This window comes from Bacillus rossius (assembly GCF_032445375.1).
Source record: "Bacillus rossius redtenbacheri isolate Brsri chromosome 9 unlocalized genomic scaffold, Brsri_v3 Brsri_v3_scf9_1, whole genome shotgun sequence".
NCBI classification, from domain to species: Eukaryota; Metazoa; Arthropoda; class Insecta; order Phasmatodea; family Bacillidae; genus Bacillus; species Bacillus rossius.
In genome coordinates, this window is record NW_026962012.1 from 3,378,579 (window position 1) to 3,401,669 (window position 23,091).

At 39.7% G+C, this 23,091-nt stretch overlaps 1 protein-coding gene across 11 annotated transcripts in view; it reads left to right on the forward strand.

The window, feature by feature from the left end:
• The window catches only part of LOC134542726 (NAD kinase-like), a 238,143-nt gene that overhangs the window by 92,042 nt on the left and 123,010 nt on the right, over positions 1 to 23,091 (forward strand). Inside the window, exon 1 of one of the 11 annotated variants that reach the window (XM_063387212.1) lies at positions 2,164 to 2,353. The exons of the other annotated variants lie outside the window; for them this stretch is intronic. Within the exon in view, the coding sequence (XP_063243282.1) occupies positions 2,280 to 2,353 (74 nt within the window). The 5' untranslated portion in view covers positions 2,164 to 2,279. Of the gene's footprint in view, positions 1 to 2,163; positions 2,354 to 23,091 lie in introns of those variants that run through there. 11 annotated transcript variants of the gene reach the window in all.

The window sequence follows — 23,091 nt, forward strand, 5'->3', positions numbered from 1 at the left end:
GGCATTTCACATTTAGCAATGCAGGAGCACAACTAATATAAATTAATAAAAAAATATAAATGATCGATTGCCAGAGACGGTAGTATTTTTCACTTATTCTTACTGATAACAATACTCTTCAAGAGTACTAGAACAGGGGAAAAAGATAAATTGATATAAAAAATGATTTAAGTACCTAATCGATTTTATCTCTTGTATTTCAACTACGAGATGGAAAAAAAAATACTCGCACTTGGCCACACCACATTTTCGAGGAGGAATTTAAAAATAAAACAATAATATTTTACTTAGTAAAATGCACTCGTGAACACATTTCGCTCGCCGTGGCAGACTCGCGGCCGTTCATAGATGACAGCAAATTCGCGCAGACGAGAAACATACTATGAAAATAAAAAATAAAAAGTTACAAAAGAATTTTACGATTTTCGCCAGTAATAATATAAAAACTCGCATTGAATCGACAACTAACTGTAACAAAATAGTAAAATATTTTTCCGAAGTTTCACCTCTAACGCACGTGGCAGCTACGCAATTTTTTTTTTAACGTAATATTCCAGTGTTTATTAACTAGCTAGTCCAACGATTTAATGAAGCACTCTTAAACTTTAGATAGTAATTCTCAATAAGACATGATTTTGTTTGATCACTTGTATGTGTTTTTTTTTTTACAATGACTGCCGTATTGTAAAGAGTTGCCTGGCGACACCCGGTTTGTTACAATATCTTGGCATTCCATTGCGGTTCTACGGTTAGGGTTGACGCAGCATGTAACAATAATAACAAATAATCTACTCCTTAACTCTGGTGAATTTTCAGGACTTTTTTTTTTTCAAAATTTCTTATTCCCATTTTTTTAAGTAGGTATTTAATGCCACTGAAAATCCTCAGGCCACTCGCTCCCCCCCCCCCCCCCCTCCCCACCTTTTTTGACCAACACAAAAAATAATAATACGACGCTGGAACCGCCTTTGTTGCATGCTACGTTATTATTCCCAGGGTTTCCAACATTTTTTTTTTTTGCTCGCGGAGTTCGCGGTCCCGGAAGTGGGGCGAGAGCTACTCTCGCGGGTCGCGAATTCTAGTTCATTAACTGGTTTGACCTTGGAGCCGGCTCTAACCTGCGATAACTCTGCCTCTTAACACCAACCTCGCTCGATTTCCGCCCTGAGCCTTGGAGACAGAGACCCATCTTCAGTTTTAACTACACTGTTGCCGTATCGCGGTAAGTTGATTGTAATTGGCTGGCGTAATTTATCTCCTCCTGTTAAATGATTTGGTTGAATGGCGCTTTTTCTGTGATCGAAAACGACATTTGTAGTGTCATTACATATTTTCAAATATCAATCTTTAATAAAAATAATAATAACTTACAAACAAAAGTATTAATTGAAAGTAATTAGAATGACCTGAAGAGTCGGAAGAGTAGTGTACATTCGGAGAGAGTAGCTCCTTCTAGTCAGCATGCCGGACACTATTCTCGGGCAGGCCATGGCAGTCGCAGGCGTGGACTGGAAGTCACGCGTCAGATGCGTGGGGCGCGCTCATCGGCACCCAGAGTGGCACGTCCTTCGCCGCCACTGCTCGTCTGCGTGCTCGTCACGTGTCCCGGCAGGCGGCAGGCGGCAGGCGGCAGTGGCGGCTCTCGGAGTAGCCAAGCACTTGCTTTTACACTCTTTGGGAACTTGCTTCTCCCCCCTTCCCCCGCTATTTCAGTATTAAACCGAGGAAAAATATCTTAAGGTGTCTTAAAGTGCTAAAAAATGGCAATTAGTATAATCACAGAAGGGGGGGGGGGGGGAGGTAGGAATAGGGAGAACATCTGCCCTGTGTAGTTATGAGGGGGGGAAAAAGTGAGATTTTAGTGTGAAGGCAGTGTCTTATTTAGGCATTGGCGGTCCTAGACAATTATTTGAAAAAATTAACTCTTCCATACATAATTTTAATCCAGCAAGAAAATTTTATATTCTTTACTGATAAGTTATCCTCGGGTCAGTTTCATAAATTTCTGACGATCGAATTCCTGGTGGAATCGCAAATTGAAAATTGGTGTGACCAGTTCGTTGATTTACGTTCTAGTAATTCACCCCCCCCCCCCCCCCCCCTTTTCTGCCATTAATGTCCATAGTGGATGTACAGACAGAACGGTGGACGGACGAGTATAACGGGCCGAGCAGGGACGACAGAGGTTCACGGAGCGCGCGAAGGTCAGCCGGGAGTTTATCTGCGGCGCGCGGCGATAAGGCCCGGGGCGGCCGCCGCGCGCAGTCTGCCATGCCGGCATGTGGAGGGATGCCGCCGTAGCCGCGAGGGGCTTGCTGGGCCGCGCCCCGTGGCAGGCGCTGCGCTGCACCAGGTACATACGTCCGCGCCTCGTCTTCTTTTCACACACGAGAGAGCCCAAACGCCCGATCGTGCATCTCCGTTTTTTTTTTTGTTCATTGTAACTCATGATAACTAATCGTTAGGGACCGGAAAAATTCGCGTTTTCAATTACCTCTAGGATGGACTCCATGATCCTCTGTGTACTTGTGCAGATTACACCGGCTGATTGGCTGCTGACTCGTGACACGTGTTAACTGGGAAGCTTGTGATTCGATACTTCTTTTGTCGGACGTTTTTCATTGGTCCAGTCCCCTTCAGATAAACTGTGTCCCAATCACTGAAGCAGCATAAAAGGCAAATGTATTTGGATTCTAGCCTATCGCGAAATGAACCCGCAAATTTTTCAGGTCTCTACTAATGGTCAATTAGGTTAGGTTAGCTACATTATAAATACTTTAAAACATTGTGGACGGTGGATTTGGTTAGGATAGCTACATTAAAGATACTGTGAAATCATGTAAACAAAAAAGCGAGCATGAACTTCGGGGAACTTCGGGTGTGGCTCTCTCGTCTGAGAAATGAAGGCTTCCCCTCGCGCACGCTCACAGAGCAGGACCCGTGTAGAACACTGCCTTGTGATGCAGTAACTAATCGTTCAAATGTAGCTGAAACGTTGTATTTTGCGAAGTAGAATTTGGAGTGAGCATTTCGGAAATTAACATTTTCCTGTCGTATTTCATCGAGAGCATCGTCTGAAAATGTTATTGTTTTCTTCTTTTAAGTAGTCGTAATTGAAAGACGCCATCTTAGTTCGATTGTTTCTTTTTTCTCGAATTTTGTTTTGTATAAAAAATTGTTGCTCTGTTGAGCATAGTACATAATTCTGTGGTGTGCCTTATTATACAAATAGTTTCTCCTGTGAAATAATAATTGGAATTATATTTTTGTCAGAATGATTACAACTGTAAGAATGCTGTCAATCCATAGTCTTAAAAAATTATGAAATAAAACAGTTTTAAAAATATTTTATTTTAATTAAAATTGGAGATGTTAAAAAAAAAAACATTTTTAATGTTACCATCTGGTAACAGTGGTGGTCGTTTACTCTGTACTGCAATCTAAGGTTGAGACAGTCGCTCGTTAACGTAGTAGATGTAATAAGTTATTTTATTCGAGATAGGCTTTGCGTCTCGTTGACTGTGTTTGAAGACGTTATCGCACCACCAAACAAGACAGGGGATCTGGAGAAGCAGTCTGTTAGTAAGGAGACGTCCCGGCATTTGCCATCCGGTTGACTACGAACACGTTTTACGGTTGATATTCTCCGTTCGTTCTTACCTGAGTTTTGGAATAAACAAAGCCTCTTGTAAACAAACATTTTCATTGGCTGCCGGCCGCCGCGCACATTATTCGTGCGCAAGAAATAGTCCCTTGTTTACGTACCATTTGTAAGTATTTTTACACTGCCTTTTTTATAACAGTTGTTGTTATAGCATTATAGCGTTTCACCATTAATATCTAATACAGTTTAATGTGCCAGCAAGTATTTACTTACAATTATGTTAGCAGACGCCGTGTGTACAGTGTACATTTGATGCCCGGCGCAACAGTTGTATTTCGGATTCGCGCGCGCACGGTTTGTTATGGCTGAAGCCGGACCGAGTTTTGTAAAGCACAGAACGGGAAAGTCTTTGAAAAGTGCACAGAAAACTATTGTGTTGAATGTTTTTAAAACATTTTCAGACAAATATCCGGATTGTCGTGTGAACGATATCGCGAGTTTAAATGCGGAATTTACGGGTGTTTAGAAGAGCTGTGTGCTTCGTGCAAGGAAAGAATTACAGAGCGCTGGGACAGTAACAACTCCCGGGAAGAAAAGGAAACGTGAGTATCCTGTTATCAAAACTTGTGATGATTTTGTGAAGACGGCTATTAGGCGTAAAGTGCATAGTTTTTTCTTCGCAAATGAACCACTTACGCTGAACAAAGTGCTACGGTGTGTTAACGATGACCCTGAACTTCCTAATTTCAGACGGACAACATTTTATAAACTGTTAAAACTTATCGGTTTTCAGTACGTAAAGAGAAGCAAAACAAATGTCATAATTGATAAGAGACGACATTTCACTATGGCGAAGAAATTATTGAAGCAAAATCCGTGGTTACCGACAACAATGACGCAAAATATACTATTTAGATGAAACGTGGGTGAATGAAGGCCATGCTACAAACAAGTCTTGGAAATATTCCACAGTTAAGAAGAAGAGAGAAGCTTTTCTCCAGGACTGTCTACAGGACTAAAAAATCCAACGGGTAAGGGGCAGCGCCTTATATTGCTTCATATTGGTAGCGACAGTGGTTTTGTGGAAAACGGTGAGTTAATTTTTCAGTCAAAGAAATCCGGCGATTATAATGGAGAGATGAATGGTGACGTTTTCCCGGATTGGTTTGAATAGAACAGTGTTGTTGTTATGGACAATGCGTCCTATCACAGTGTAAAGTGTGATCGTGTGTCAAATCATTCGTGGAGAAAACAAAATATTATCGAGTGGTTACAGTCAAAAAATATATCCTTCAGTGGAACGTCTGTTAAAGTGAAGTTGCTGAATTTAGTTCATACAGTATGTTCATCTTTTACTGCATATGTGATTAACAACATCGCCGAGAAAGCGGGGAACACTGTACTTAGGCTACCGCCGTATCATTGCAACTTGAATCCAATCGAACTCGTGTGGAGTCAGATTAAAGGTTACGTGGCACGTAATAACAGAACATTCAAGCTAAGCGAGGTGGAACGACTGTATTCGGCACGTAATGAAAGAAGAGGAAAGAATGTGGAAATTGGATGGTATCAGCATTGAATATATATAACTTATAGAAGTCGCGAGGGGATAGGATTTATTATTCCAATTTTCGGATCCAAAACTGTGGTAGTTGTTAGCTCCGCCGCTAGACAGCTCTTCTTTCCACAAGAGGGTACTCTTAGTTACCAGCTTCCACGCCAGAGCGCTGTAGCGTCGCTTTTTTCAAGGTCATGCGCGTAATTCTGTCTCACTCTATCGAGAGGCGGTGCCCTTTTGTTGAAATCCGAGCGCTTAGATACGGGCGGGCGCAACTGAATTGGAGGAGTACGGTCACCGAAAAAAAAAGTGCGGTTAAAAGATGCCAACATCAAAATTTAAGTTTTAATTATAAGAAAACTACAGAAATTTCTTAAACGTAATAACGTAAAAAAAAAATTACTGACATATTCGTAGTTCAGAATTTATAAAATGTTGTGTTAACGGAGTGGCGCATTGAGTAAAATGGCAAAACATAATTTGGAATAATTCTTGACAACGTTGAATGATTTTGGTAGCTATGAAACATATAGGCGTGCGCACGGTAGGTGCCACAGGTGCCTTGGCACCACCATTAGGGTTAACGTTATTTTATTTTTTACAAGCAGAAATAATACATACTTACAAAAATCCGTATTATTTCCAAAAAATATGTTTTCCAATCGTGTCGAGTTACAGATATGTGCTCATAACACTATCAGTATATCAATTATCAATTGAACCAACTATACACACGGAAAAAAGCCAGTTGCAATTACTTGTATTGTACACGCGGGCCGCAGCTACGAAACTTCTGAAATGTAAATACTTCTCCTAGTTCTCCTCGAATGACATAGAATGCGCGCTCGGTGTCCACTGTTCACTCCACTCGGCAGGTGCACGGAATAATAGCCGCCGTCCGCCAGGGTTTATTTAAAAAAAAGAGAGAGAGTTTAGTTAGTTAAAAGGATAGGCTTACTCGATGACTTAAATTCAGTCGCCGACAAAACATTTTTGTTGTATTCCAAAAGTAAAAACTTTTGCCCACTCTTATTTGTGTATTTTTATTATTTTAATATTTTACATATTTAAGGTATGTTACAAATACTCCCTTGATTTGTTGATTTTAAAACTTAACATTTGAGAATGTTTTTTCTAGAATTTATTTGGCGTCTTCAGAAAACATGTACGGTTTTTCAAAGCCACCAGCATGAATTCCGTGCAAACAATTTGTGCAATTTACTTTATGGCTCAACAAAGCTTAAAACTGTGAATAGTTTAGTAGTTTTCTTGGTGATTAAAATGTTCAAAGCCATAATTTGTCATAAAAAATGTTAAAATTTTTACATCGGTGTATTTAATGTTTTTGTTCGGAAACACCTTAAATAGCACCATTTTGCGCTTTTAAATCCAACTTTTTCCGGGGGAGAACCCCCAGACCTCCCGCTTTAGGCTCGGGGTCCGTGAATGACAGGGCTGTTGTGTAATCTGGCACCACCACTACTGAAGTCCTGCGCACGCCTATGAACAACTATGGCTGCGATGAATGTTCAAACGCGTGCACGTAATGTTATTAGTAACTGAAACTAATGGTATGATGTCATACTTTGTGGCTATGCAGTTTATATTTTCTTTTAACATAAGATGAAGCATTTTTACATAATGTTTTGGTTGTTTCGTAATTCAAAATAAATAATCTTAAACGTTATATGGTGAATATTCCCAGTAAGGAATGACCACTAAAAAAATCAATTTTGCCAACATAGATCTGAAAAGTTAACGATTTACTATGTTAAGTTGCTTATAAATAACGCACATTTCCCGGATCTCCAAAGAAAATAAGAGTTTTTGTTATAGCATTGAATTGCCACTCTTTATATTCCTTGCTTTGAGGTTAGATACACAAGTTATGCTCGTAAAAACGATGCGCAAGTATTTTGAATACAAATATATTTTCTTTTAATAACCGAAAGGTAAATATTATTTCCATGAAATATAATAAAATTATTTAAACATAGACAACATATAAGAGCTATTTTTATTTATTATTCCATCTGGCGTGATAAATATTATATTTTAAAAACAGTTTGTGGATTTTTAATATAAAATAAATATTTATTAATGACATCAATTTAAGTTGTTCAAAAAAATTCACTTTGGTATGAATTCAACCAAATTCATGTTATTCAGGGCAGAAAATTACAAACTACCAAAAAAGATTATCCACATTGCTGTTTTGTGTAAATCTGTGCACGGACTTAGTAAGTGATATATTTATAATTCCTCATTTTAGCAACCCATTTTAACACAAGAGAAAAAGGATTTTATACTAAAAATTATTATGTTAAACCATTAATTAGCAGGAAACATGTATGAATAATCTATTTAAATTTGCATTTGAACAGTGAATACTATTTTGCAATAATAAATATATTTTATCATCGTATATTACGGATGAAAAGTTTGTATTTCCATCTAATCAGAAGAATTATGACACAGTTAATTAAATTGCTTTACAAGTTTTTATTCTCATGAAAATCATTAAAAATTGGTTGGGAAGTTATATAAATATACAAAAACAAATCATTATACATACAATTTTATTATCTTAGTGGATTTAAATTAATGGTGTCCCAGTGACTACTGCGAAGAAAAAAATCTTGCGAAAGGTTTCCTCGTAATTGAAATTCGTCAAAAAAAATCTATCTCTCATTTTTGGTGACATTTCTGACAAGTGATACGATGAAATTTGAGACTGGCAAATGAATGTTGTGAAGCAATAAACAAAATATCACATTCGTGAACTACAAATGTATAGTTGTTTTTATTTTATAGTAAAAGTATATCTAATAACCCGTGGCTTTGCTCACGTAATTTCCGGGTATTGCTGATATTCTACCATTTTAAGAAAAGTATGTATTAAATTCCAAAGATTTTTGAAGAATTATACACAAAGAACTGTCAAGTATAGAACATATTTAATAAATAAAAATATTTTTACGACTTATTTTTAATTGGTTTAGCGTAAGCCTATTTTAACTTTTATTTAAAATTAAGTACCTACCTTATTTTCTATCTCCCGGTTTAGTGACTTTGAGAATATATTTTTCCTTGATGAAATCTTAACTCTTTTCCATCTGACAAAGAAGCCAATTAAAATATAAACTAAGACTCGCGCACTTATTGTATGTTAAGACTGCCATCGTTTTAAATTACTGTAATTTTTTTAGTTATAGTCATGCTTAGGATAATAACATAATATGCCTTATTACGCATATATTTCAGTATTCATGAAACCAATGCATTTTTATTTGAAATGTAGAGCGGTTACCAAATTTTTTATCTCGCATATTGATTTTTTGGTATGGCTAGTATTACTTAAACTAAATTTTTGAATTTTCACTGATGTACTCTTTTCCCTTTTCTATGTGATTTAGAAAATATAGCAATATACGTAAACCAATTAAACCAAAATCATCCTGAATTTTTATTAACGAAAAAAGTTAAATACAAAAAATTTTAATATGCGTATTAAATTATTGAATTTATATATATCTTGCCAATACTGATTTAGTGGGTTCCATTTGTTTTATTTTTTAAAATAATATCTACCCCTTTTACTACTTAATAGATAACGTTGAATAAAAGAAGGTTGTTTAAGGTATGTTGATTTTCCTTGCCAATATCTAAAAGTAAATTTGTACAAACGCGAAATATAGTTAAAATAAGTATTTTACTTTTAAAATAAAACCATATTTTGAACGGAACACTGACTATTGGCCCAATACAAAGTTTTAATAGCTAATTTTCACTTCACTCGGGTACAGAATCCCATCATTCAGTGATTTCCGTGGCTAGCTTCTTTTGGGATTTCATCATTCTCAAACGACGGTAAAGGAAGCTCCTCTTCAAGGTCGCCTAACGATGCTGATAAGACCTGCCGGGTAATTTGAATCGTTGGTCTTGGATTTTCGGAGGGTTGCTGGGGGGGGGGGGGGGGGGTGAAGGATGATGTCACGACTGGGCTGGTTAACCTAGTTCTGCCAAATACCGCCAGGGGCGTATACGGCCGATACCCAGCGATGAAAGCGATCGCAGCGGCGGAGCTTGGAACTACAACAATTCTTCTGAGAAACCAGACAGAAAATTTAACCTGGGCTCGCGACTTCTATACATTATATATATTCAATGGTATCAGTGATATTGTCATTGACAGTGTTAGGCTTATAGTTCCTCTCGGTGACAGTGACGGAAATAGTGACGAAGATAGTGGTGGTAGGTCTGATTCAAGTCTGGAAGGGATAGCACAACTGCCAGATATAGTGATTAGGTGAGTACCAAATCGTAACACTATCATATTGTTGTCTTACGTTACGGTGCTATTTTATCGATTATTCAAAAAATAAACATTGATTGCTTTTGTGTCCTGAACGGTAACGACACCATTGTCCTGTTATATTACTTCTCCGTTATTTTATTAGCACCGACTGTACTGAAGTGTGTGTGTTGCAACTAGTGCTTGGTGCGCAAGATGAATTCAGCCTATCGCTTGCTGACGCGGCGCAGTGATAGGACGGTGTTTATTTCAAAACTCAGCTAAGAGTGAACGGAGAATAGTTGAAACTAAAATTTTCTGAGACACAAAAGGGACGGTGTACGATAACGCGAAAAAATTCTCAAATATTTTTGTTTTGTTTTTTAAACAAATCCTTTACAAGATAATTTTTCTCATAAGTTTAAGCCTCGTCAGGGGTGTATGTTAGTGAGACAGGATGATAAGCGCGACGCTCGCTGGTGCTTCTAGCGCGGTGTCGCCTCTAAGCGCAAGGCTGTGAACTGACGCGCAGTTCTCTCGTCATCGCAGGATAACTGTGAAATATGAGCGGAGACAGTAACATTATATGGCCGAGAAATAAGATAAAGGTGTAATGAGAGTCCCTTAAGTGCTTTCAAGAATTTGTACTGTTGTTTTACGCCTAAGGATTACTCTGACAACATGCGTTTTAGCAATTTTAACGTTTCTAAAAATACAGTTATAAAACTTAATCCTAACTCTTGAATGCTTTTCATAAACAGACTTGAGTAGTTTTGAAATCTAATTGTTTTTCCTGAAGCTCTGCGTACCGTATGTGTGCCCGGGTAGGCGGAGCCCTTTGTAGTTGTCGGCAGCATCCAAGTGGAAAAAAATGAAACTATGGACGTGCGGATCTTTGAGAGTCCAACTGTGCCGCTGCGTGACGTCGCTTCCGTGTTCCGCCGGGGAATTGCCGGCAGCGCCACTCTTCGTGTCCCGCGGAAGCGCGTCGCCGAGTCAGACGGCACACGCTAATCCAGCGTCTGCGCTTAGGGCCGAGGCATGCAGTGCGCTGGGAAGCCTGATTGATGCACATCAAGTTCCTTTCCCTGCCCGAACACGCCTGAATATTCACCTTCGGCCAACCTCGGGTTTATTTATATATATATATATATATATATATATATATATATATATATATATATTTCTCTGTTTATTTTAATGCAGCTATACTAACCTAACTAACCGTCCATAATGTTGTAAAGTGTTTTAATGTAGCTAACCTAACCGACCAATTTTAATATTTGAATTCATTTTTCCTGCACAAAAATAAAACAAATCCCGAGGTTGGCCGAAGGTGAATATTCGGGCGTGTTCGGGCTGGGACAGAACTTGATGTAGGTACATCTTGGGCTTCTGTGCGCTACCCAGAGTCACCCTTGTCGCTTCCGCGCTTCTACGTATCGTGCACGCGGAGACATGCGGTGTGTTTTCTCCGCGCTTCACCGAAACACTTGATTACGTAAGAACATGCGGAGTGTGTCCTGTTAACAATCCTCAATGCTTGTGAGCCACGGTATCTATCATTGACGTCAATGTGTGATCAAACCACTGTGAATAGTTAAAGTATTTGTTTGATTTTTTTCCCCCTGTAAAACATACCTATTTTATTTCGCTCGTAACTAAAATATTTTTTTTAGTATTTTGTTTTGTATCGAGAATTTCAAATGTTGGTTGACTGGTTTTGTAGTTATTTGAATCAAAGATACCGCATACATTTTGTGTCGTTAGTGTTGTTAATCGTGTGCATTGTCATAGCAAACATTAAACATATAGATTAACATGTGTACTACAGTAACAGTTCCTAACTTCATCTATTGCTTACGTTAAACTTCGGTGTTTTGATGTTTGGCTTTACGAAACACTCGGGTACTTTAAAGAAAATCTTGATACTATAGTTTTTACACGTTTTCATACTTGTCATAGTTAAATGACCGTTATCTTTTTATTCGCCTCATGCCACGCGTGGAAAAAGAATGCATAAACAGTGCGATGAATACCTACCATGTGTGCTGGTATTCGTAGATTACGTTACATATTATCACACCGTCATCTAAGGTCGGAGGTAATGGAAAAAACGTAGTTGTTTTCTGTGGTTATCTCGACTTCCGCTGTTTACCGTGTCGTATACCGCAAAGTATGTGTTTATAATCACCGCGCAAGCGACGTGGTTGAATTGTGACGACGCGACGGTACGCGAGTAAACCAAAGATTCACTTACCCCTAATCACACGCCCGAATAATCCACGTTCGTGTATCTTCGGATTTTTTTTTTGTCATTGTAAAAGGTATGTTATGTCAGGTCTGGTCTGGTCTGTTACGTTTACAAAATTGTCGTCAAAAAGTCCGTTCTAATTATGTTTTACCCAGAAGGTTAAGTTCTCGCACGTTAGGTAATCGGTTCCCATAAGGTGTTCCCCGGAACCCTGGGGTCCCGTGGCAGAGTCACAGGGGTTCCGTGAGTCGGGATGAATGTCGTATAAAGCAGGCACAATATGACCAGCAGATGGTCTGCATTTTTGCCTGACACCCAGAACATTGTGTGAAGGACTGAATCCTATTAGGGAATTGGCTGTGTTTCACGGAAATTCCAATTCAAGCTCATTAATTTTAATGAGGCGTGGTCGAGCACCAATTTCCGCGATGTTTTGGGCGTTTGAAATATGGCGACGGTGGGTAGAAAGTGACTTCAACTGCGTCACAGCACTAAATCTCCTGGTTCTGTGGGAGATGTGTGTCGTTAAGCCCCCCCTCCCCCCCTCCCCCGAGGAACAATCTCCGTTGTTATGAACCTCTTTTCGATTGGCTGTTTTGAGGTTATCGCTCGCGACCCAGTGACCAAGGCCAGCACATGGCCGTGACTGTTGCGGTGGCGGCGGTTCGCTGCCTTTGTCGCGGTGAAGATGATGGTTTTTTTTTTTTTCCGTCTTAATGTGAACTCTTCGGAAACTGCGTTCCTTGAATGGTTCTTGCATACCACTGATGGGCCTGATGACAGGTTCGGAACGAACGTTGTCGATGCTGTTAACTTCCGTCGGTGGCAGCGATGCAATATCAAATTTATTTTTTATTTTCTGATTTTTCCTGGTTTGAGAATGTACATGTTTGAACGCATACATAGAGCCGTCAAAAGAAAAAGTATGATCTACGTCTCCGGAATTGCTTTGGCATGATGTGTGTTAGGCCTACTGAAAACACAAAACGCGCTACTTACTCTACCTCATGGTGATGTGGGAATGAGGTTTTTCTTTTGCCAATACGCGTGTTGGAGCAGACTTTGGGGCAATCGTACGCTGAAACTTTTAGTTTGAAAAAAAAAAAAAGTACATAAATTATAGCAAATTTTCTCTAGTTTAACTTATCACGTAAGTATTTTTATCGTAAAATTAATTGGAAAGGAGATATTGTCAAAAACTGTTTTTGGGCCCCATTTTTCCAAAATGGCGGCGCGAGTGACAAACGTACGAGGTGATGAATTGAAAATTCTAAAGGTCACGATTAAATCTATAAGCATACCAAATTTCAAAACTCCCGGCAAACTTTACAGGTGAAACTCCCAAATGACTGAACTACAAAGCTCTGAATGGGCGAGCAGTCTTCTCGTCGCGCATAGGGGAAACAATGAGCTTTTGAGTTGTAACTATAATATTATATTATATGATGTATAAATGTAAATTAAGGGTGTACTGCACAGCCATTCAGTTCAATAATCTCTACAGAGTTATCATACCTAAAATTTATTTTGAAGAAAAGTGTTTTAGCCATTATCACTCTTCCAAAAATACATTTTAAAAACGAAATACTAATACGGAACTACTCATCTGCCCTCAGCGTATCCTTAAATGATTTTCTTTAACAGACCCCACTCATATCGTGAGCAGTTTTCAAATCGCTTTTTTTTTTTTTTTCTTCTTATTCTTCTGAAGTTCTGCACACCTTGAGTGTTTCGGAGTATGCGGGACTCTTAAAGTAAAGTGCTTGCTTTGTTAAGACTTTTTATTTTATGGCCGTATTTTTTTTTCCTCTATTTTATTCTGTACCTCGGTGACGCAATTCTTATTTTAACATTCCAACACTGACTGGCAGTTACGCCTGGTCAGGGACAGAGATGCCGTGCCGCTGGAGGTTGGTGGTAAGAGAGTAGCCATAGACTTAGCACACGAAGACTGTGTTTCCATTGTGACGAAACGAGTCACAGCGGTGAATGCGAAACTGTTTATTTACAATTTAATTGTCTTATGTTTGTCAACATTATATTCTTGTTGGTTATGAACTTTGAGACTGTGCATCTTTATGGACTATGCTGATCTATGCAAGCTAGAGATGCCGTTTGATAACAATAGACCACACCCCTCTATACCATAACGTACAAACTAATTTAAATATATTATCAAATCTATAATATTGTTTTCAATTGGATTCATTTATGTTTGCTTTATATAAGCGTGTTATCTATTTATAGTTAGCAATATATACGTTAAATTGTTGTGTTTTAGTCTAACTCAGTGAAGTGCATATAACTAGGTCAACTCCACAAGGAGCTTTAAAATAGGAGTGAAATATCTGCAGATTCGCATCAAGTGTTCTTACAACTTTCTGACATCATAGACTGTAATGTATTATTGTTTAAACACACCCGAGAGTGCAACAGAAAGTAAATCTACTGATTTTAATCTATTGTTACGAATGTGAGCAAGGCCACGACATGCGCAGGTGCAGATATAGCTGGACTGCATCACATACCGCCGTAACATGAGATGTGCCGTGCGCACCTGAGTCGCCGCTTTATCTCCCTCCAGCCCTCCACACTCCCCGCGCGGTACTGTTAGTTTGACATCCGAAACCTGCCAGGTGCGGAGTTACGCGAGCCGCCGACACGTGTTTTCGAGAGATTTCTGCCGTCGGGGCGGCTCGCGATGACGCGACTGGCCCCGGCCGCTCTCGTGAGTTCTGGAATTGCGCCGGGGCCTATATATAGGCCCGAGGACGTCAGGGCGGAGTCAGTGAGTTTGGAGTTTTCAGACGGGAGTTCTTCCGCGGCGGAGCTTCCGGGCGATAGTGCCGCGGGTGCGGCAGAGTGGCAAAGTCCTTGGATGAAGGTTCCAGGGCAGGGAGTGAGTGAGTTCAGTGGAGTCGGGAGTTTTCCCGCGGCGGAGTTTCCGGGCGATAGAGTCGCGGGCGCGGCGGAGTCCCGAGCGAAGAGTCGAGCAGATCCTCGGCGAAGGCAAGTGTCGGCTGCGGCGGAGTGCGGTGGCGGGGTCCCGCAGCGGAGACCCCCGAGGGGTGCTGCGGCGAGAGTTGCGGCCCAGCGAGGTGTGTGGAACGAGTGACTGGGGAATAGACATTTATTTAAGTGTAATTAATTATTTGCTATTTTAGAAGATTATTTGTAAGTGACATAAGTAGTGGCAATAAATAAAACTGTGTGTGATAAATTTCTTGGGCTATCCTTTACGAACCCGCGGTAAATCGTAACACTATGTTTACATGTTGACTGTATAGAAAGATATTGAATCTCACGGATTATCCACGTTGTTAGTTGTCATTGAAAAGATGCTACGTTACTCATGCACTATAATTTCAAGGTAATTTTATTTTCCTCCTCAGAATTCCAGGGATTTTATGACTCGTGCCACCCTGAGTCTATACTAGCCGGACAGCAATAAGTATATATCACATACTTGTCATTTAAATGAATAGTTAGAGATACATACTAATACAATTTCAAAGACACGTATATTGATCAAATTGTGTGGGTTTTCGTTTCGGTGAAAGTGTAGAATCTTGAAACAGAACTCTTGTGTTTTATATGTGCCCTACATATATGTTGAGATCACTAGCAAGAAAGGCTGGTACATTTATAGTAAGCTGCGTTTATGCTGAAAATTTAAATAAATTCTTTATTTAAACAATAATGATTTTACTATTTTACTGAACTATTTCTCTTGTTTAAAATTGATACTTTTAATTTGCGACATTTCCTAATATTAAAGAATATAATTTACATAATTTTGTTATAATGGTTATCAGTACTCAGACTACCGTGTTATGAAAATAGTATACAATTAAGGCGCCCAGATAAAATTTATTTTTATTGTCACTATCGCATGTACACGTGCAGGAATATGTATATATTATGTAGAGCTATATTTACGGTGTTTTTAATTTCTTTTCGCTGCCAAAGTAAAGAATACCATTGTGTTTTCCAGAGGGTATAACTTACATTTAAGTCTAGAAATGTTGTCCTGCAGACAAAAATATTTTCGATGTGTAAACATCTTAGCTCTCGGTATACGGTATTTGATAGGAGTAATTTCGTGAATTGAACGGAAATTTATAATGACGGTGTTGCCTTCTGTGTCTGATGGCGCTAACCAAAGTTCATAGAGACAAATACAAATTTTATAATATTAACTTTAATGGAATTCAACAAAATTGGCAGTACTTTAATAAAAATTCCTTGTCTGAATCGCGTCCAGAACCGGGTTTAGTATTTTTTTAAAGTATTTTGCGTCTTTATCGGAGCTGTTTTATTATATAGATTAACCTTTTCGCTATGCTGATAGAATGGTTAATTAGTTGACGTAGCTACCTGGACAACTAATTCTAGCTGCGGGTGCGAAAACTACGTGTGATTCGCGTCGAGATAATGTAGTTGAAAACGCAATTTTCGTATATTTTTTCTCGGCATTATTTTAAAGAATTCTACGCTAAATTTCGTGTCCGAGGCCCGAGTTTCGCAATTTAAATGTATTTGCAACATTAGAACGCTTGAACTTGCTGGTTACCGATGTTAGATGTTACACATCATTAGCGAGTACTGAAAGATTCGCTCACTTTTTTTTGTCTTATAGGCATTAGGGTAGGTTGATTTGATGACATCATTGAGTTTTACGAAATAAATTGTAACTATCAGGAAGAGAGTGGTGTAAGTGCACTGTTGTTCGACGCCATGTTTGTTCCTCTTACACTTGTATGCCGAAACCGATAAACTGGATGTAGCGAGATTTGTGACTGAGGATACGTCTATTGCACATTACACACATTCTGAAGCCTCTTTTTAACAGTACTAAAAATCAAATTTTCAGGTTTATAGTAATTGAAAAGTAAACTAATAAATAATGTGTAACTGTGCGTACACTGAAGTCCCTCGAATCGCGAATTTATACTTCATATTTGATATCAAGTTAACTTTCCGAAGACACGGATGGCCGCAGCAGCGCCGGTAGTGAGTTGAAGTATAACTACAACCAGACTGTGAAGTTTCACTTCGGACGTGCGTCGTGGTCTCGCGCTCTCAAGTGAAAAATGTCGAAGCAGAGTTTAAAACTGACAATCGTGAAAGCAGTTTATAGTTATATCATAGAATTTTTCTTACAAATATAAATAAAAATTTGAGATTTCTGGTGACAAAATTTGTGGAGATTTGTCTAATAACGTCTGCATCGTTCAAAATATATCCATGCCTTTGTTCTTAACCCACTGTGCATCTGACCGACCGTTGCTCGTCAACATATGGCAAATTGGTCTGATGGCGTGATGACAGAGTCCGTAGATTGGCTTTCAAGGTCGCAGATTGTTTGTCGTGGTTGATGCTGCGTTCACAAGAGACTGCGCACAAAACATACTTAGAAATTCTTCTTTTGGATTCATGTTCAAAGATTTTTTTCCTAGCCTAGTTAATAAATAAATAAATAATATATATATGGGGGGGGGGGGTTCAGGTTAGGGGAGGACCTAGGTGTGTCTCAGGCTGAAACCTATACAATCCACATTCAAGCATATTCAAGCATTTAATCATTGAAATTCGATTCACTTAAAATACTTTCATTTCATGACAATTGGGTTCTTTTGATTCTGTTTCATGTAATTTTACTTAACCACGCAGAAAGGGCGCGTGCATCTATGTGCTATTTGGGGTTTATTGGGCAGTCATGGCTGCGATTTGAGCCATGGCTGATGCCTCTTAGGTTGCCTAGCTTAAAGCTAACTAATGTGACCCAGGTAAAACCCTGGGCCGGGTCATGCGGGGATCAATTAATCATGCTTCAATGTAAGCAAGAGAGCTTCAGGACAAGAGGGAAAAAGGTCCAGGTAAGAAGAGTTGGGCGGGGCAGAAATATTCAACCATGCAGGGGATGGGTGCTTGGGCCTTGCGACCCACATTAATACACCCGGGTTGTATTTACCAGGGACGGGCGACTTGTCAGCCCAGGCAGCCACCTGTAAAAAATAAATGGGAGCTGTGAATATCCCCTTCCCCTAGCGCCGGAGCCGCGGCTAGGCCAGCGGGACAGCCTCGGTTCAGGCAATATTCACAGCGGCAGAAGGCGGCAAGGCAAGCCCTGCAAGCGGGCAAACCCACTGATTCGCCCGCAGCTAGGCCTGGCGCGATGGCCGAGAGCACAAGTGCAGACGAGCCAGTAAACCGGCTCGAACTGCGGGCGCACGGGGTGCCAGGCAGCCTGGCGATGCTCCATCTTCATCTTCGTTCTTCCGGTCAACAGCTATACCTTTCGTGCCAGGATGGAAGTAAGTCTTCCGGACCAATGAGGTGATATTGTTTCAGACCCTCTTGTCCTCCAAAATTCCCGTGTCGGTGTACCACGCCGCCCAGGGCTACCACTGGCCTCAAGTAACCCCAGCCAAAAATATTTTAGAGGAAGCAACCATTTTTTCCCCCTCAATCTTGCACGCCATGTTGGTTTTTTTATTTTATAGTCATTTCTATTATTTAAAAACTCTTTTTGAAATTACAACACGATATCTATCTGGCATTTTTTGTCCAGGATATTTTCACTAAATGTAATAAATTGGGTGTGAAAGATCGCGCAAGTGATATTATTATAGGTACTCGTGCGACGTGTGTCGCCAGTTTAATTATACTTGGTGAATATTTGTCGAGAATATTAGTGACAGAACGGCATATGCAAAGTAGATATCGTGTTAAAATTTCTAAATAACTCTTAAATAATAGAAAGGACGATAAAATTTAAAAAAAAAATACTAAACATGGAGAGTGAGACCAACCTTTAAAATCAAATGTATTACGGCTTACAGGTCTACGTGCAGTAAAATATATATATATATACTGTGTTAATAAAACCAATTGATTTATATCAGTAAAACTATTGTGTTTACGTCACTGCATTATTCAGGACGAAGGACTTTATCATCTTTTTCGAGCCTGAGTGCTTAACAAAACGAGTTTGTTTTTTGTTAGTGGGTAAATGATGGTTACGGGTCGTTTTAGCCAGATAGCCACTCTCTCAAATAAAGAATAGTAAACAAGGTATAAATTGTTAATTTCTTGGCATGTGGGTTCAGCAACACCAAGTACAAGATACATGTACGGGTGGTGTACTTATTTTTTTTTTTGTTGGGAAAACAATTTCGCGTTGAGCTAAGCACAGTTCGTGGACGAGTCAGTGCATGTCCGTGCATGTCCGTGCATGGGGAATAACTCGCCCTCGAGGTAAGTGTCTTGTTTCTCTGCTTCTTTGCTGGCACGGTTAGAAGCTGCTCCAGTCCGAGTCTGTGCCAGTGTGCCACAGGAGCAGTGCATGCGGCAAGAAACTGCGCAGACAGGTTTCACGTCTCTGCTGTGACTGCAGTCGAGCAACGACTGGCTTTCATGTATACGTGTATCACGTGAGATGATACTGCTGCCGATTTTTTGAATTTGAATTTCGGAACCGAACGGTCCATTATCTGGTTTTCATCTCCGTCGGAAGCGAGATCATTAATGGTTTAGTATCCTTAATTATTTTGCTTATAATGTTTAGTGTTTTATGCGCTTGGTTTTTAAATTAGTACCACGTTTAATCATTTATTAAAGTTTTTTTTGTTCTAAACAAATCCCTTCTTTAATGATTTTACTAACTTATAAGCAAATTTTTATGTCTGTTCTAGCATGTATTGAAAGCTTGAAATCGTGTGGTTCACCGTTTTAAATTAACCGTTTGCATGCAGCCTTCGTCGTAAATCTCTTTATTTGTAGTAGGTATATCATTCATAAGTCAATTAAACTTGTTTTCCCAAAACTGTGATAAAATCATTTTTTCTACTATTTTGAAAAAAAAAGTCCGTATTATTGATTTAATGAATGATATACTGAGAATAAGTATTTTGAAGAGAAAGCAACCTACAAAAGGTTAATTCAAAACTGAATACCACATGATTCTATGCTTTCAGTACATTCTTGGACTGACATAGCAATTTGCCTTTAACTTCATAAAAAAAATCATTAAATAAGAACTTCTTTTCTAAATAAAATGCTTTTTATAAACAATTAAATGTGGTTAATTCATGAATTTAAAAAAATTGGCAAAAACAAGACATTTTGAAGAAGAAAACGATTAAGGATACCACCCTGATATGGACGACACAGACCATAGATATTCGGATAGGAAACGGCCATTGCTTATTGTAAGGACCCGTCTCAGCATTTTCCTGTGTTTTGGTGGAACCTTGATAACCGTAATCGCGATGCTCTGAAAGGGGTTCGAATCCGAGTCCTTTGGAATGCGAGTCCAGAACGAATATCGGTACTCCACTCGCTTACCTCACACTCGTACTACAGCTAACTTTTTTCCCTCTCTGCCATTCAGCATGCTCATTATCAACTGAGCGATTTTTTTTTGCAATTAACTCGCCGAGCGAGTTACCACTGAAGACTGGCCCGACGACTCCCTGGTGATGGTCGGCAGCATGCCCGGCTGTACTGCACCAAGTCCGTCCTCGAGTTTAACCAAGATGGATCTGGCCCGTGCTTGAGTCTAAGGCCGGTCGGCTTGCACAGTCGTGACTTGAGACGAAGTGGAGTATTCTTCCATTTGATTAACCTGCCAAGTTTTTTCTCGGACTTGACTCACTGGACTCTGCAAGCGGCCCTAAGTCTCCGCTTGGTCACGCCGGGAGTCATGGGTAGCGTGACGTCACGCAGCAGGGCGGCGCGGTGTTGGCTTCGGCGCGAAGTCTACCTTGGGCGTCACTGCCCCATACTGCTGCTGCCTTCCTCTTCGGAGGGGCTTGCACACCCGGTGGTCTAACGATCTCCGCCGAACACAGCCGAGGTCAGTCGTCCCACGCCTCGCGCCGGTAGAGGTTCCGCGGGTCACGTGGCGATGACGTAATGCAGTGCGGAGTAGTCTGTACCGTCGGGAATGTCGCACAACCGCTGCGGAAAGTGCAGAGCTTTATTACCAAGACACGTCCTGTAGGAAAAGGGAAACATTACGGGCATCACAGTTACACCCGTAACACATTTATTGAAGTGCGTGAAATTAAAAGTGACGTGCTACTACAATTAGTTTATCCCGTAAAGTCATTGGCGTTTAGTGTGTGTGTGTGTGAATAACAAATAACTAAAATTATTGTTCTGTTTCCTAAGATATATTTTTTATTTTTTATATTATCCAAACTATTTTTTTAAAATATTTTATTTACTAATACAAGGTTTAATTGCAATACATATTAATATATAAATTTTTATATTCAACATTTTACTGAATATATAATTTTTTTCCCTCACAGCCCTAAAGGATAATTTCGACTAGAATATAGGCTACACCAAGGCCAACATCCCACATATTCAAAGTTCAATTATCCACAAATCATCGAAATATAAACTGTTTACTTCAGTTGACGGATAGGCTGAGAGGACTAATGCATGTTCGCTGCCTTGACGTTGACCAATTTTGAATATGAAATTTCTAAATGAATAGTTATGGCATTAAATTTGTGTGAAACCGATATGTTGTGTGATTTTTCCAATCTCTCACGACAATAAAAGCCTGGCGAGTGGAGACGGCGGCACGCACCGGCTCAGACGCCCACGTGACCGGGCCAGTTCACCTTGTGGGGTCTGGTGGTCGTGCGAGGACAGCTGAGCGCCTGCGCCGTCGCGGGAAACCTTTTCACAGACGCTCGATCGTGCATCTTCGGTTGTTGTTTTTTTGGTTCATTGTAAATGTGTTGATAAAAAGATACTAAATGATCAATTAGGTTAGGTTAGCTACATTATAAATACTTAAAAACATTGTGGACAGTTGATTTGGTTAGGATAGCTATGTACATTAAAGATACTGAAAAAAAATCCAGCATTAACTTCGGGGAACTTCGGGTTATGGCTCTCGTCTGTGAAAAGGCTTCCCCGCCGTCGCGGTCTCTTCCCCCCCCCCCTTCCCCCGTCTTCTCCGCTGCCGCACGTATGTCTTCTGTCGCCAGTCGGGGGGGGGGGGGGGAGATTCACGTGTGCCTGCGCCTGTCTTACTTTAATTTAAGGGCGATTAGGCCTCGCCATCTTGAAACTCCCAAGTATTCTGATACCGCTTGCAATAAAACTTCCTTGCGATATATATATTTTTTGACATGGCATAGGACTTAGGCTTTGGTTTCTCGTTGAAGTCAACACTTGTGAACTGGCGTGATCATCTTGATAATTGTAGTCGCTCGCTTATTTTCTCGCGGCGCTTACAAACTAGAGCCTTAGGTGGTTTGTAACAAGGTATGAAGGGTCTGGGACATATTACGTATGCCTTGACACGCCAAAAATTGGGATAAATAGTTTCATAGCATAAACATGGAAAAATCCAAGATGGCTGGCCCTAATCTTCCTCGATGTAGTACTAATCAAATGGATCTTCCAGGAAATTTTTTTTTCTGCTAGCCCTCGTGAATTTGTTGTGGGGTGTCAAATTTTATTTTCATGTGTTACAAAACATGACTTCCGGTAGTATTATGTAGACTTTCGTGACTTTTTACCACTATTAGATTATGTTTAGTGAATAACTTTAAAGAAATGTTGATGAGCCGAAATATGAAACGCAAGAGAACAGAGGTTACACGTTTACAGGAATGGCCCTCAATTCAGACGGTGGTTCTGCATTGAACTTCGTCCTGAATCGTCGATGAACTGTTTTGACTGAACGACTTGCATGAAATTCAAGGACGGCGTATGCTTCTTGTCGTTTGCCTCCATCTCTGATGCTGTTCTATGTGCCGAGTAAGGCGGGAATCTGCAACACAGAATAAAACTTGTTGAGTTTCTACAGATGACCACCAAGTTTCATCGCGATATGTTGACAAATGCACCCACAGCAACATCATGATATCGCTCCAATCATTTGTGGACACCCTGTACTCGTAATGAAGGGGAATGTGAAATTACAGTTACGTGTGATGCAGAACTTTTGAGTTGACCACTCGACTCCTCTCGCTGGAGGTCGGACATGCGTTGTCGCCTCGTTCCCACGTGCACAGGAAAACATTTTCTGTGCTTTTAACAAAATATTTCTTTAGAAAACCAGTCTAATACCACAAGGACGATATTGTAACTGTGCCACACATGGCTATGATAAATTTTGCATATATGATATACGTTTTTCAAGATAATACTGAGTATTTCTTACAAAAATTGCTGCATAATTTTTTAAATTTTAGTAATTTTCATTCAATCGTGATTTATTTTAAACCGTGTTAAGATAATCGAATATTTAATCATTGGACTTAATTTTTTTTTGTTATGCTTATTAATGTGCGCATTTCATACTGGAAAGATATTCAGGGAACGGTTTAAAAATAACTTTTAACTAT